Source organism: Temnothorax nylanderi, unplaced genomic scaffold (genome assembly GCF_030848795.1).
Source record: "Temnothorax nylanderi isolate EJ_2023f unplaced genomic scaffold, tnyl_v1.0 TNYL_tig0105_pilon, whole genome shotgun sequence".
Classification (NCBI taxonomy): Eukaryota; Metazoa; Arthropoda; class Insecta; order Hymenoptera; family Formicidae; genus Temnothorax; species Temnothorax nylanderi.
Genome location: NW_027249167.1, coordinates 96,853 through 113,892, shown reverse-complemented (window position 1 = coordinate 113,892; position 17,040 = coordinate 96,853). Strand labels below are relative to the sequence as shown.

General features: G+C 35.9%; 1 protein-coding gene and 2 non-coding genes across 12 annotated transcripts; all 3 read right to left on the bottom strand.

The window, feature by feature from the left end:
• Window positions 1–284: 284 nt before the first annotated feature.
• Window positions 285–11,853, bottom strand: Sqd (RNA-binding protein squid). 10 transcript variants are annotated; one of them, XM_071712095.1, is made up of 10 exons: window positions 11,566–11,853; window positions 7,875–7,910; window positions 7,394–7,434; window positions 7,007–7,134; window positions 6,609–6,755; window positions 6,387–6,518; window positions 5,885–6,149; window positions 3,258–3,329; window positions 1,900–2,017; window positions 285–1,318 (listed from the first exon to the last, which is right to left on the bottom strand). In XM_071712095.1, exons 1-9 carry the CDS (start codon window positions 11,694–11,696, stop codon window positions 1,953–1,955), a joined length of 1,017 nt encoding a protein of 338 aa, XP_071568196.1. In that variant the 5' UTR covers window positions 11,697–11,853; the 3' UTR covers window positions 285–1,318; window positions 1,900–1,952. The 10 variants fall into 10 exon arrangements, with proteins under 10 accessions (XP_071568196.1, XP_071568199.1, XP_071568193.1 ...); XM_071712098.1 differs by having other exon boundaries at window positions 5,930–6,149; XM_071712092.1 differs by lacking the exon at window positions 1,900–2,017.
• LOC139775819 (small nucleolar RNA SNORD38) lies at window positions 6,825–6,895 on the bottom strand. Its single transcript, XR_011718944.1, has one exon. It is a non-coding gene; the product is annotated as a small nucleolar RNA SNORD38 (small nucleolar RNA).
• LOC139775818 (small nucleolar RNA SNORD58) lies at window positions 7,221–7,293 on the bottom strand. The gene has a single exon (XR_011718943.1). It is a non-coding gene; the product is annotated as a small nucleolar RNA SNORD58 (small nucleolar RNA).
• Window positions 11,854–17,040: the final 5,187 nt, after the last annotated feature.

The following is a 17,040-nucleotide window of genomic DNA, read 5'->3' as shown; positions in this document are numbered from 1 at the left end:
TGTTACATTATTATTCAAGAGTGTCTCCACTAGATGTCTAGTTGAATAGAATGCGAAATAGATATAATTGCAAATAAGACTAGAAAAATCTTTTCTTGCTACATTTAAATTGCACTCACTCATGTTTAATATTTTTAACTTTAACCGCAATATTTTTAAAGAAAATGTACAGCAAACTTCCTTTCAAACTAAAAATTTTCATAAGAATGTTTCAAATATCTCGTAAATAAAGGGGAAATTGCGGGAATTGGAACAGATTTGATTATAATGGTAGCACTAAAAAATACCAATTGGTATATGTTTATATACATGTGTGTATATATATATATATACATACATACCTATATATAAACATAATTTATTTTAAATAAATGACTAACATAAGATCAGAACAGTATGTACTCGGACAAAAATACACAATCCCAATTTGTATTCTCGATACAATATCATCTGTTGTACTTTAAAATTTTTATTGTGACAATCTTCTCGTCGTGTTAGAATGAACTTGTTATATAAATATAATGTACATGCGCTGTTCTTTATGATCGAGCGAGAATCCTGTCGTGGCACAGGCTAAATGTGACACCGTGAGACTGCAAGCTAAGCTTACATACGCGTGTGTTACGACGGAATAGGTAGAGCATCAATTCTATTAATAAGTCTGATAAATCCATTTTATGCGTGTGTCAGTCTTTTATTCAAATCTAGTGTATAAATGATGATCTCTACGATTCAAACATAAATCTTGTGTACATGTCGTGTTTAATAAAAAAGAAAAAAGTATTAAGTTACCGTAATAGGTCAGAGCAAAACTACATATGTATATATACGAGATATATTATGTACACAAAACGAATTTGTTTAATCCTATTATTATATCTTACTAATAAGGAAGAAGTAATCCTTTTATATTATTTCACACGGTCGTTATAAACAGCTCAATTTATTCGTTTTTTAATTTTTGTTGCACGCCATGTAAAAATACATCGCCTGCTTACCTATATATGCTGGTTTTCTTTTCCCGCCGTGTGTCTCATCTTGTAGAAAAAAAAATTAAAATAATCTACTATTATAAGTATTCACGATACACGATGCGTGTACGCACGTACACGCAAATATTTTGTAAGAGTTGAAAAAAAGCAAGCGCGTATATGTATATACAAAAACAAAATCAACAAAATATTATGGAACGATTCCTGTAAATTTTCATGCTACTCGAGTCCCGTGTCTCTGAATGCCGATGTTGATGTATATTGAATGGAATGATTGGACGAGTTGTAATATTGTGATTGTAAACGGAAACCGCGGCTTGCGTTACCTGAAAAGGAAAGAAATGCTTTAATCTTTCAACTATTCATATTGCATACGTATGCCTTATATAATACAAAATTAATTTTTACTGAGGTTAATAAAGTACAGTGAATTAAACATGGATGGAAGCATAAGAAATAAAACGTGGATTTGAAATACAAATAAAAGTGGAAATGATAATTGACATAAAAGTTAGTAAAGAAACGTTTGAAATATTCTGATACATATGCAAAACGTAGGGATGTTAATTCGAGATTATGTAAGCAATTACAAATTGTGAATCAAGGATCACAAGGAAAATACGATAGCTTTAGTTCTCTTCAAAAACTTAAAAAAAATTTACTCCTAATTGAATATAGACTTTTAAAAATCAGAAATAGAAAATTGAAATGCATATTTCACCTTTTGTGCAACTATTTTATTGTGTTTAAAATCAAGATTTTAGATTTTTTTGCCAAGAATACATGATTTATAAAAATCTGTACACTATATATTTAATACAAAACATTATTTTCACACACTAAAATTCTTGGGTGATTTAGTGCAGAGATGGAACCAAGAGCATTAGGAGATTGGATAGTGACTCACCGGCAGTTACAATGCGATTTGCATCGCGGTCATAAATAAGGAGAGTTCCTTTATTAATAGGGTTGGTGCCTCTGGCTCTGACGACCACCCCTTTGCTTGCCACCGTAGCCTGAACCTCCTGGAACATACCCACATGGCGCGTTGTTAGTTTAATCGTTCCGCTCAGCTGCATACATCACTCGTTTATCTTTACACGAGACTAGGCGACTAGACGTATCATGTATAGAAACTGTACATAAACTACAAATGAAAACGTCGAGTTGCGCGAATATTATTTAGAAAGTAACAGAGATAGATAGATATAAAAGAGAGAAAGCTATAGAGTATATCTACGTAGAGGCTACAGGCTAAGGTAGTAAGCTGCAGGCCGTGTAAATTTATACCTTCCCCATCTTCCATATTTCTAGAGCTATGAATGGCTAAATATAGGATAACATTCCATTGGATATGATTGTTAAACAGTTCTATTTATGAAAAAAAAAAATATATGTAAAATCGCTGCGTCTTGCATATAAAAGAAGTTTTTAGGAATATCCAATTTTAAGTGTGTACTTTGTAAAGGCCTCTGCACAATGAAAAATATAAGGAACAAGGAACAGATATTATTAGCGATTAGGACTAAAGAATCAAGAATAAAATTGGATGCACGATGAAAAATATAGGCAACGGAAACAGGGAATAACACAGACAATAGATTTTTAACCTATCGGAAGCCGTGTATTAATGCTACACCAGCTTTATTCTTGATATTTTATTTTTAATCGCTAATATCTGTTCCTTGTTCCTTATATTTTTCATTGTGCGGGGGCCTTAAGAGTGATAATATTAATTACATTCTTAAATGATGTTAACTGACATTACGAACATTATGAGTCAGTTGGAAGATAAATAGAAAAAATGGATGATCGCAGGTAATAATTTACAGTATCGTGATACATAATTATACAGTATGTTACAATTGGCTTCCCAAATGTTAAATATAATTCTTTCTTGACACATGCAACCGATATAAATTACTAGTTCCCGTGGATGTTAACTTCTCCCTTGTATTCATTCATCTTTCCACACACATACACGCTACATACACATTATCCACTTGCGAAACAAATAGTATAAAAGACAGAAACAAAACTAGATGCTTGAGTAAGGGACAGAGGAATGAAGACAGAGATGAGGAGAATGAGACTCTCGGTTTCGAGTGACGCAAGGAAGTAACGGTCAGATGAATGTAGCTAATGTAAGAGAAGATGCGTGTGGGCGATAATTCAATCGGAATATATGCCATTTAAAATTTATAACGATACGGATGGGGGATATATAAATATAAAATATAAAAGAAAGGACGCTATAATGCGTACCTTTACCGCGTGCGCCACCGCGCCCGCCACTGTAGCCACCGTCGTAATTACCACTGCCATAGCCGTATCCATCTGCTTTCATGGAACACACGGTATAAAGAGACAATGGGATCAGTTATCGATGCATACCGATTGTTTATATCCTTTTATATTAAAAGGAAAAATCTAATGCACGTGGCGCTCGAAAAAAAAAACGTATATATTCAATGAAAATTATTTTATACAATAATTATATTGTCCAATAATTATTTCTTCAAAAGAGCATGACCATGAAACATATTCTGAAAATAATTTGATTGTACTGTAACGCACTGTTTTAGTATTCTATATGAACGAAAGTTGTATCTTCTAAAAAATTTCCTCGTTCGATTTCTGATCATAAGTACATCATAAGTTGTTTTAACATCGTAACACGTTATTTTGACCAATTTGTATGAATTTAAAATGGCATGCGCGTAGTTAAAATTTACTATAAAAAAAAATCTATCATGCTGGAAATGGCTTGTCCATTATATACGCATAGTTAAAATTAAAATTTATATAGCATATCAACAAAAATAGTGTAATCTTTCTAAAAAAATTAAAGAAATTAAAATAAGGATGAAATTATTTTTTAACCTATGTATAACAGGTTATAAAGTTTTGGAATTCCATGGTTAGATAAAACAAAAAGGCATATAAAAAGATCAATTATTTCACACTTGTATCTTTTATCCAACATAATTCGATAGAAAAAAATACCTTGACAAAATAATCTCGGAAATCATACGAGATACAAAATAGTCATTGCCATTCTTACTACCAGAGCATGTATCTAGCCTTCGCGGTTTCATCGCGGGTGAAATGATCGTTGAAATATGAAAGAAATGTGAAAGAAACTCATGCATAAGGAGAACGTGGCGGGATCAAAAGCAGGATCGAAGGATACAACCTCATACAGTAGTGTCCTGTACAGCGTTGCTTTAACCCATTAACTGCCAATTTTTAGTTTTTATTAATGATCAAAAAGATAACTAATAATTAATGATTAATTCTTTTATTAAATATTAATTATTAAAAAAAATAAAATTGATCCACGGTGGTACTTAATGGGTTAATATTTACATGTTATAGTGTACTTATATGTTACAATACTGTTACAGTAATTGTGCGTGATTTTTCTGAAGTCAATTCATGGAACTTACATTAAGTACAAAGAAATATATCAAGAGAGATAAAAAAGAAATAAAAAAAGATATCAATTCGCATAACTCAATTAACCCTCCAGAGGCGGGTTACTCATTTGTTTTTTTGTTATTTAAACCTCAAGACTCCTTGAGCCGTACATTTTAAACAAAACAGAGTCAAGGCATGGATCACGAGTGATCCGGCGTCCGCCTCCGGAAGGTTAAATATTAGATATTTAGAAAATATTAAATATTAATAAGTTATTAAATCCGTTATTTCAAAAATCATGTTTGTATAAAATAATTAAATTTTATAAATGGAAAATTTTGTTTAAGAACAGTATTTATATCGATTGGTCATAACATGTGTGATAATACATGCAATTTTCTTTTATTTTGATCGATACTTCAAATAATTTAAGAATGTTTAAAAATCGAGATATCGTAAAACGCAACATAAGCACAACATTTTCCTACACACACACATTTACTGTAACTCATATTTTATGTTAACTTTAAATGCATATTTACAAAGTTTATATGTAGATATATAAAAATTAAATTAGTAGGATTTTAAAGAATAACTTAAAGAATAACTTAACAAATGATTAGAGTGGATTAATTGGTCATAGTGCAATAAACAACCAATGCTTGGAAAGTAAATCTAAAATAGAAAATAATTCGCATTATGTTCGTTCCGCGTGGCCTTTCAGTTCCGATAATCGGATTTGTTATGGATCATGTAATGTGCTGAGAAAGAACATAATTCGAAAGATATTTCCATGAGTTTAAGTCACTGGTTTATATATGGTCTCCATATCAATGATTAAGTTAATCAAACAGTTATCAGTGTCATTTTTTGAAATCTATAAAATTGTAAGATTTATTCATCAAGTTAAATATTTTCAAACACATTAATAAGGACAGATCAGAATTGTTATCTGATCTGCCCATAAACCAGCGCTTGCATTCTCATTTATGCTTAATATCACACACTATAATTTAACACCTAGTGTAATACATACATAAAATTTCTGATCATTCCATTTCTTGTAACTACCGAGTAAAATATATTAACGAAGCGGACAATATAAACTTGCGCTTCAGGTTACTCAATTAAACCAAAAAGTTAGTATACACAAAAAAGATGTTAATTAATTACAAAAAAGATAAATAAAGAAAAGTTAAGCAATTTGGATGCGCGACGGAGGAATTAAATCAGTCATAATATGCACATATTTTCCTCAGGTGTCTGTAAGATTTTTCACAATCGTCTGCCGAATACACTGGGACGGTAACAACGGATAATCTGCCGTTGGATTATTATTTATTGTTAGATCATCGCTTCTTTTGTCGAAAAGAAATAAGACACACGAGAAAAAAAGCGGAAACAATTCTAACAGTAATCGGCACCATAAACCGATTCTGTCATCGATTTTTAGTAATAGACAATAAAATTACCGTATCCACTGTAGTCGTAGCCGCCGCCGTAACCTCCGTACCCACCACCACCGTAATAATCGTATCCGTATCCATCGTAGCCACCGCCGTATCCTCCTTGGCCGTAGCCGCCACCGTAACCGCCGCCATAGCCACCCTGTCCCCATCCGCCTTGGCCGAATCCACGACCTCGACCGCCCCTTCCGCCACGACCGCCGCGGCCGCCGGGTCCACCGCGCATACCGATCATTCCGTCGGGTTTGGGCGTTGCTTTCTTCACGTCCACCTGTTTAATATTTAAAATACCACCGTCGCTATTAATGATACCTACTAAATTAAAAATTTAAATCTTGTTTATCTTTTGTTAACTAGCTTTTTTTATCGTCTTAAACAAAAATAAATCGTATATATATATATTTTAGAGCTAATAACTTGGAATATTAAAAGGTAGACTTTACAAGCAAGTAATATTTTATAAAAGCTCCGTAATGGCATTCAGTTTTATAAACGTTTGTTTACTCACCTCTTTACCATTTATTGTTTGTTTCGAAGTCTTCAATAGCTCATTAACCACTTGTTCAGATTCAAAAGTAATGAAGCAGAATCCTTTCCTCTGATTTTTGGTTTTATCGAACGGCATCTCCATTTCGACAATCTGAAAGGTTTTTAGATGTTTCACATATTAATAAGAATACTTGTTCGAGGGTATTTGAGTTAAAGTGTGCAGAAATGATAAAATACTTACGGTTCCGAATTGTGAAAAGAAATTCTTGATATCGTCATCAGAAAGTTCCGTCGAAAGCCCGCCGACAAATATTTTCCCATGTCTGGCTTTCGCTTTTTTAGGATCAACCTTTTTGTTGTTAATAACATGATCACCAGCAGCCATAATCTAGAAGATTATTTTCCCTTTTAATTCATTTGACGTAATGATAATTTATATAAAAAATTTGTTATAAAAATGTATCAGAAAAAAAATTTTGCATCACATGCTTTCAGTAGCAGAACTGGACAATAATATCATCATTCCATATGTGTAAAAGATAAACAGCAACATTATTAAAATTAATTACAATGTAAGAAATCGTACTATCTTTTTGTATCAAATAAAATACAATACAATAAAATACAAAATTGAATTACCTTGTCGAGAGATTCGGCCTTAGCAAAGACGATAAAGGCGAATCCTCTCGAACGTCCTGTATTTGGATCTGTCTTGACATTGATGCTTTCAATATCACCATATGCGCTGAAATGTTCTCGCAATTCCTCTAAAAATGCACAAGATGATCTTTGTAAGAATTTTTTAAAAGTTATAATTTAAGTCATTTTAAAGACAATTATATAAATAGTTAATCTAGCTCAGTAAAAAGTTCTTTTCACATGACAATTGTCATCCAAAGGTGTCCTAAGAAATAACATCATCGCTAATTTCTTTTATTTCATGTTTTACTTTGTTACATTCTATTATTTGAGTGAGACTGCGAAGAAAATCTATCACATAATTAAAAAAATATATATATTACTCACTATCTGTCGTTTCCCAGCTTAAACCACCGACGAATAATTTCCTGCGAAAAAAGAGGAAAATAGAAAATTAAAACCAATAGAAGCGAACGAAGGTCATATTCATCTCAACTCTTTAATCAGTATTGCGAAACCGAATGTTTACAGCAAGAAATTTACGGTTTAACATCTAAATAGAATCGTTATTTGGGCTTGCGATGTTGGCAAATTGTCAAATCTCTGCAACTGCGCGCAAAAAAGTTATCTGCAATAAAAACGGTAGAAGATAGCGTGATGGCAATGTATTTGGGCCTCTTTCGCAAGTGACTCTTACAAGTTACGGAATAATCATAAATCGATCCCTACTCGCATGTGCAACTTGAGGGTTAAGTACTTCATCGTCTCTCTCGTATCGTCGCGAGCAATTTTTCTTTCACTCTCTTAACACCGACATGCTAAAAAAAGTAATGATAATAAGAAAAATATAATGAAGTTTGAAAAATACCTATCGTTCAGAGAATCCTGGTTAGCCCCGGCCGACCTGCAAAGCAACGGAACGAATTTATATCACTAGATGAATTTCTCGAACGTGTTAATTAATATAGAGAGTTTGACTTTGACTTTTGGAAAAAAAACAATTCCATTTATTATTGAAAAAAAAAGAAAAGAAAAGAAAGGGAGTGTCGACTTAACCCCTGGAAAGACTGGAATCAGTGTTAAGGTATGAAAAAATTGAATGCAGACGATGTGCAAAAAACGTAAGACCTGTAGTGTCATTCGCAAAAGGGCACTGGATCGACTATCGAAAAGATTTATATAGGCAGGAAATTTTATATTCAATTAAATATCGCACATATGTAAAACTATGAATAATTATATATATCTACGATAAACAAACGCACAAGTTTAATCTACGGCTAATTAAATCGCCCAAATCGTCGAAATTTAGAAAAGTCTTCTTACAACGATAAACATAATTACAATGCAAAGCAATTACAAGAGTTATAGAATACCATTCCTAGAATAAACGAGAGTTGATAAAGATAGCTTACGATATATGCATCTGTACGTTGTGTAAAATTATGAGAAACAACCATGAGAAGAACTGCTTTTCACCATAGAGACCTTAATTCGAATGTTCAATTGTAAAAAAAAAAAAAAGATTGAAAAGAAAACTTGGAAAAATATATATATATTATGTAAAAATCAATGCAACCAGAGAACAAGGTACTATTCATCGACGTTTGCGTGAACAATAGTTACAACTCCAGTTGACATATCACAGCTGCTCCTAAGGGAAACAAGAATTTAATTTTTCCAAGTGGTACTCTGATCTCTGCAGAATGGCCCAAAGAATATGGCATATGCTAGGATAAACTGCAACTCTCTATATCAAAAAGCTAAAAAGATTGTTTTTATTCATTACGATTTAATGACAGACGACTCTTGATACTTTCGAACGACATATTTATGTTCATGTAATATGGGATATTTATTTATATTTATATTTATCTGTACGTAGTTTTTATATACATATATATATATATATATATATATATGCTTGTCTCTTTTGCATTTTTCTCTGTCTCTCTCTTTTACAACGCTCATTGACAAATTGCGATGTAATGCAAGAATTGTTTCAACTTCTGAGATATATACGTTTCATTCTTTTTCTGCACTCTAACAACGAGCTGCAAGCTCGGTTTTTTGATCAGGCTCTGACTTGGTTTTTGGCAGTGTCAACACGATAATTGATTTACTTATTTATATTCGACTCTTTATTTTTTATTTATGGCTGGTGATAAATACCGTTGGCACCAGTCACTCGCCGGTAATCAGTTGCTGGTCGGGTCACGTTTTCCACCTGCGAGCCGTCCGCCATGTGAAAACCGTTGTTGATCACCTGTAGATCAAGCCACATAAACTGGGGTTAATGGCGTTTCCGACCTACTCGAGGTTTTCGCATTGTCCCTATGATTTTGTGCTTTGGTCACGCCCAAACAGCATTTGGATCGGAAATTACTCTACCGCGTGACCCAGCAGAGAGGCAAGTGTGTCTGTGCGAGACTTATTGATCTGACGAAATTAATTCGAGTTCCAGTGCTCGTGTCATGACGGAACGTGACGGACTTGAACTTGACGAAGACTTCTCGCAATAATTCGGACTCGGAAATCACTGCATAAGATTCTCGATACACGTCGATCCCATAGTAAGTGTACGTATATTTCGTCAATCGTGAGTCAATTGACATTGTTTTACCAGAATTCAGCTGCAACGAACGTACGAGGATAGAAGACTCGGCGCTGGCCAAAAAATGTACTCGAAACTTTTAGGCTCTATAAAAATATTATTACGGATTATTTATTACTTGCTTGTGACGTTGCGTTCGCAAAAACTGATCGACTGCAGAATCCACAATTTTCTCTTTATCGATTACAGAACTATAATTATATAATTAACTAGATAGGGATAGAAAACAAGGAGTTTAATACACAAAATTACGAAAAATTTCAAAACAGATAAAATGTATGTATACCTCGCAACAACAGCACATATAAAAAGTTTACAAGCTTATGGACGCTTTTATGTTCGTCGTTCACACATTACTGTCTTAAATAATTATTCTTGCGTAATATAGCATGCAATATCTCATTCCAACCTTCGATTATTATTATATGTTAGACACAGGAACGCCGGCGTTTGGTTCCTTAAACTTCCGTTACTTCATACGTGAAACTCGTGTCCCTTGAGCATATTTTTAGCATATGAATAGGACGAGATACATCTCCAAATTCATATTCAGCAACGATACTAACGATATACTAACTGCAAAAATGCAGAATGCTTATACACATAGCCAGACAATAGACTAATTATATTTATATTTTCCTTATATTTTATTCAATTTTTTTTTTCAATTTACGTATGAACGTAGAATTTGAAGATTACGTCCGCGCTTCCTGAACTTTTATATCCTGAAAAATTCCACACAACTTTGAAATTTAAATTACTCTACTTATGCTTACCCTTCTTTGCAAAAAAGAATTTGTGCAAAAATTCGCAAAAATCCAAGGCTGTAGGGATACAAAGGACAAAATAAAAATTTACAAAAAAATTGATGAGAGAGGAAAATAGGTGTAAAAATCTCTATCTAATAAATGGAACGCTGCGACGAGAGAAAGAAAAACTGGGGGTAGGGGAGGGGGCGAGCGCATAATTGCAAAATATTTACACAACTAATAGCTATCCTGTATTCTCTCGTTAATGGCGACCGGATCGAAAAAACAGTGTGTCTGCTCAAATTCATCCAGCTCGAGATCCCGTTACGCTGAAAAAAGGGGAGAGGAGGGAAGGAAAAAGAGCAGCGCGAGACAATGGCAGACGAGAGAACCTTACGGTCCACCAACACTTTGGCGTAAAGCCCATCGCAATGCAAGGCGGGATACTTTTTTAGCGCACTGTTTCTTTTAATATATATTATTTTGCAAAAAAAATACTTGGCTCGAGGACGCTGTTGCGTCTCTCGATTCGTTTGATCAACGCTACGCCGCAAGTAACTCATTCTTGCGCGCCCGCAAGGGACAAAGGTTTCCACGTGCTCGTAACGGAAGTGGTTAGCGCGCCCAGGCAGTGAAGCGCGCGAGAAATCCGGTCTTTCATAAACGCTACGTATCATTCGCGACGTTCATCGGTTCGTTATTGCATAGTTTCCAACCCGTTTCTATCTTCAGTATCTTCTCTCTCACGATGCCTCGGGCGCGCCCTTTCCGGGCCCGCGGCCGGCGTCTCCACTCGGTCTTACAACCGCCATTGTTACCGCCGGCCTTTTTCGTTAATAGATCCTAATCGCGACCGGGTAATCGTCGAAAGATGGGTGTTCGCGTGCGCGGCGCGCCACGTAGAAGCGACGAGGCCGTGTCGTCGAAACGTAGGCGTTCGTCGTCACGTCGATGCGAACGGATTACGTTCCGCGGCGGACCGCGCGCCTACGCCATTTTGTGAGACGCGTGCTTGCGCGCGCGCGCGCGCGCTCGACTCGTCGCCGCGTCCGTCGCGAAGTTATCGCCGATTCGCGCGATCGCCGGGGCCACAACGCGTCTGAAGTATGTACGAAGCGATCGCGCAACCGGGACAATCGACGAGCTGCGGCACACGGGGCGAACAAGCAAGACCGAGAGGGGAAGAGGGAGTTTACCTGTCTTCCTGAGACTCCTGATTGTTCTCCGCGACGTTGTTCTCGCCGTTGTTCTCGGACTCGCCATTCTGCTCCGCGAAGTTCTGCTCCGCGATGTCGTCGCTGAAATCCTTGTTCTCCTGATCGGCCATCGCGCTCGCTTTATCTGACGACGTTTGTCCGCGTATTACGGTGCGACTCACGGCACACCACGGTCAACTACGAGCACGATACACACGAGCGATCGCCAATTGCCCGATACGCCGCCGTATCGTTCGACTGCCGAATGGAGAAGGAAGTGGCGGCGTCGTGCGCAGCCCGGAGATCCTCCCGGCTCGCGATTTACGCGCGAAGCATCTCGGGACGTGCGACTACCGTCGACCAATCGCGTGCCGTCGCTTAGGACCGTCCGACGTGCCCCCCGGCGCCCTGCGAAAGTAATCGCGTGGCTGATCGCGCCGAAACGCGATTTATGACGAGCGTGATGTCCTCGTACTGATGATATTTCGCGATTAGATGTAAAATGATATTTTTATTCGAAGTCCGACTTAGATTCTTCGATCGATTTCTTGCGTGAATGGGAATGCGAGCGTTTTCATTGAGCATTCGCTGAATGAGTTTCATTCATGAATGTAAACAGCAACAACGTCATCCTGGGAATTTTATTTGGCTCGAATTCATCTTTTGTTTTGGCTAAACTTTATCATTAAATCATTTGTTGTGAGTTGTGAACGTAGCACACGATGAATATCAAGACCAATTAAAGACCAATACGCATTCAACTTTTTTTAAATAGATTTAATTTCTATTTTGAATTATTGTTTTAACATTTGTTATGTATTACTTTTTAAAGTTGTTGAATATTAAAGTTCTTAAAAAGATCTAATTAGTAAAATCTTTTTGAATTTGTTTTTCAAGATTCTTTAACATTTAAATAGTAAAACCTTTTTAAATGAAATTTATCTAAAAAAAAAACGATTTATTATTAATGGAATCAGATTAAATTATAATATAAGTATTTTGAAATGAATAGTTTTGCTCTATCTATACTTGTTAAAAAAATTTTTTAGCAAACAGTTAAATGAGGGTTAAAATGAATCTAGTTCTTACGTTCCTGATTACGTTCGGATCGATGGCTAGAGAATGCGTCATCGGCGGGAAGGAGTGGGGGGAGCGGAAGAAAGGGAAGACGAGACGGATTTAGCGGCATACGCATCGAAAATTTCGGTCATGCGACGCAACTGGCGGGAGGGAGAGGTAACCAAAGAGATCGTTGAGTGTCATTATTCTCGGCCATCGACCAATGGGAGACTGCCAAGAACCCGTTAAATTTCGCTTGCAAAACGCGACCGTTTATTTTTCAAAAGTCAATAAAATAATATTTGGGATACGAGAAGCAGATTTAATCGCAATATACATCGCTGGGTGTGATCGACGAAACGTAGCTAAACGGCACGACATTTTTTGTCGATATTTTCACATCGATGATGATGATGAACGATGAGCACAAAATGCGTCTTTAGGCCTGTTCGTTTTAGCTAAACTTCTTGCACAGTTTATTTTTTCTCCTTTTCTCTCCAACGTGAAAAGAAAAAGAGGAAAGATGAACCGTGCAAGAAGTTCAGCTAAAAACGAACAGGCTTTTTTTATCTCGCTATAGTGCCGTGGCGCTGATGTTGGCGCGAATAATGCCATCTGTACGAAAGCCGCGACATTCGATATTACGCTGAAAACGCACACCTCTATCTCACGTGGGTCAAAGCTGTGCAAGCGCAATGTGATCGTCTGATACTGTGACGTCCCGCAAATAAAATTTTTACCTCTTCAAAATTTCTTTCAGAATTATTAATTATAATCCTCATTTATTAATTATTGGACACGATGATCTGTGTTTCCTGCTTCAGCGAGCTGGGATTGGGATTGATACGATGATATGTATGCGATTGACGATACATAGGCTGCGTTCGGGGAGCGCGCTATTAGCGCTATTTGCTTAGTCTATCCTTGTTTTACACCTGATGAGCGATAAAGATAAAATGATGCAATAGCGCTAATAGCGCGCTCCCCGAACGCAGCCACAGTAGCATGTAAAGAAGCGATTGGCGCTTAAGGGTCGGCAGGAGACCCAGGCAAACTCAGGTACACTCAGGTGCACTTTATGCACTAAGTGCACGTTAAACTGCACTTTAACTCCTATTTTATTTATTATAAATTTTTAAGAGCAAAAAATGCAAAATCGGGCTCTTTACCTCCCTGCATTATTATATAAAGAGTATATAAAAAAAAATTCACGAATCTATGTAACTTATTTTATGAGAAATATGGATATTACGAATTACGGATTCGTAATATCCAGATTTCTCATAAAATAAGTTACATAGATTCGTGAATTTTTTTTTATATACTCTTTATATAATAATACAGGGAGGTAAAGAGCTCGATTTTGCATTTTTGCTCTTAAAAATTTATAATAAATAAAATACGGACTCGCAGCAAGTCGCAGCTAAGCCAACCCGACAGAGGTCTCCACCGTGTCTCCTGCCGACCCTTAATTAGGAATGTTTGGTGTAAAACTCGGGGCAGATGGCGCCATGGCGTCCAGTCCTGTCATGGCGGCGTCACCAACACTAACTCAATATACATGTATGTGTTGGTGTATCTGTGAGCACATCCGTGAGATATAAGGTCTGTTTTCTGTTGCTGCACTGCTGAACTAGTGCACTAAAGTGCACTAGAGTGCACTAGTTCAGCAGTGCAGCAACAGAAAACAGACCTTATATCTCACGGATGTGCTCACAGATACACCAACACATACATGTATATTGAGTTAGTGTTGGTGACGCCGCCATGACAGGACTGGACGCCATGGCGCCATCTGCCCCGAGTTTTACACCAAACATTCCTAATTAAGGCGATCCTGCAGTGACAAGCGAACTTCCTCGATGTCGATAATGTCAACCTTTCTAATTTTGTTTTCCCTATCTGTCTTTGTCTAACGAAATGACATCTGTCCTTTTTTCGATTGCTCGCCATCTTTCGCAAGATCCGGCAACTACTGTTGCTGCTCTTCTTGTCATTCTGCATCCGTATTTGCAGTACTAAAATAAAATTCATATAATTTTTCTTTTATTGTACGCATTGAAACTTACTTCTACTTGCACGATATTATTCCTACATGTTTTCCTAAGGATAGGAGACAAACATTATGTATGTATCTTTTTGATTAAAAGTTAGTGAAAAGTGAGTGACGGAAACTGCAGAATTTTTGTTTTAACCAAATATTGTCGTCAGGTGACAGCTGTATGTGCCCAAATAAGTAACATTTTTAATTTTTTGGTGTTTTTTATATAAAATCGCGTTTGCTAGCCTAGATTTTTGTGCGTACTTTAATTCTGTAAAAGATTTTTGCAATTCTATAAAGCCAATTAAAAGATTTATGTGAAAACGATAATGTCGGTAAATCATACGGCTGCAGGATCCCCTTAAGAACGCTTGTTAAGGGTCGACAGGAGTAACACTACCGACCTCTGTCGGGTTGCTTAGCTGCGAGTCCGTATTTTATTTATTGTAAATTTTTTAAGAGCCAAAATGGAAAATCCGGCTATGTACCGGGTTGCGGCTGATCTTACTGATTAAAACGAGCATAAGTTTAATGAGATTTGTTAATTAATTTGGCTAAAATTTGGGAAAAACCGTTTCTAAGCAGCTTTTCAGGCTTGCAAAACAGGCTTGCAAACGAGCATAAGTTTAATGAGATTCGTTAATTAATTTGGCTAAAATTTGGGAAAAACCGTTTCTAAGCAGCTTTTCAGGCTTGCCTTAAGGGGATCCTGCAGCCGTATGATTTACCGACATTATCGTTTTCACATAAATCTTTTAATTGGCTTTATAGAATTGCAAAAATCTTTTACAGAATTAAAGTACGCACAAAAATCTAGGCTAGCAAACGCGATTTTATATAAAAAACACCAAAAAATTAAAAATGTTACTTATTTGGGCACATACACAGCTGTCACCTGACGACAATATTTGGTTAAAACAAAAATTCTGCAGTTTATACATACATAATGTTTATCTCCTATCCTTAGGAAAACATGTAGGAATAATATCGTGCAAGTAGAAGTAAGATTCAATGCGTACAATAAAAGAAAAATGTGAATTTTATTTTAGTACTGCAAATACGGATGCAGGATGACAAGAAGAGCAGCAACAGTAGTTGCCGGATCTTGCGTCAGATGGCGAGCAATCGAACAAAGACATATGTCATTTCGTTAGACGAAGACAGATATAGGGAAAGCAAAATTAGAAAGGTTGACATTATCGACATCGAGGAAGTTCGCCTGTCACTGCAGGATTCCCTTAAGGGGCTTGTTAAGACAAGGAGGTATTGTATTATTTTAATATGTAAGACTATAAGATAAGGGGGTACTGTAATATTTTAATATGTAACGACTATTCCGTTATTCAACGATCAATGTCATTGTCACACTGAAGAAAGCCACAGTTATGGCCGAAACGTTTGTTGATTATTTTTATTGTTCAGAATATATTATGGTAGCACAAAGATTTAGCTAGTTCGCAAGCCCTTTGTTCAAATATTGTTTATTAATTATCTTCATAACCTTAATTTTGCCTTTGTCTCGATCTTTATATATATAATCTTTATTATAACTCTACTTATCTACACTGATGATGAATGTATATCAAATAACTCGGACGTCTCAATTACCTTTCTCCGAAACTTACCATGCGATAAATATTTATAGCGCGACTCTTGTCAGCATCGAAACGTCTGCAGGAATCAATAAAGAACAGAAAGGAGGTCCATATATTTGGCCCCTCATCTACGACAAAATACAAAAATATTAATATATTCGGATTGTACATCGTTTGTACATGAATGTACTATGATTTTTAGTGTTTGTACATTCTTGGTTAATTAAAAAAAAAAATAAAAAAGTTTTACTAACAAGACCTCTAAAAGTTAGCCTCTCATTATATTTCAAAAATAATGATAAATCACAGTTTATTGTGCTTAATCGTTTGTACATCGTTTGTACATCGTTTGTACATTCTTAATAATTGATTTACTTTTCATTGAAATATATATTTTTTTGTTTAAAATATAAATAAATAATTTTTATTTGAATTCGGCGGGTAAATCTTCGGCTGGTAAGTGCGTTTACATTGGCGTCAATTCTACCAATGTCAAGACTCAAAAAGTAGCCAACTGTTAAAAGGAAAAAAATCGCTTTACAATACTTTATGTAAATGCGTAAACACTTACGAAATTGTTTACGTGAGTTTATTTTGACAGACTTGGTTATGTCATCGGCGATATTTTGTTTGTTGAATAAAAGTCATAAAATTCTAAATAAATAGTACAATTTGTTACAAATTAACATAACTCTCCACTTGTACGTTGTTTTTTTGCGACCTTTATAGTGTACACGTGGGTCTGTCGCGTTCGACGTTATTTTCCCGAGTGGGACTCAA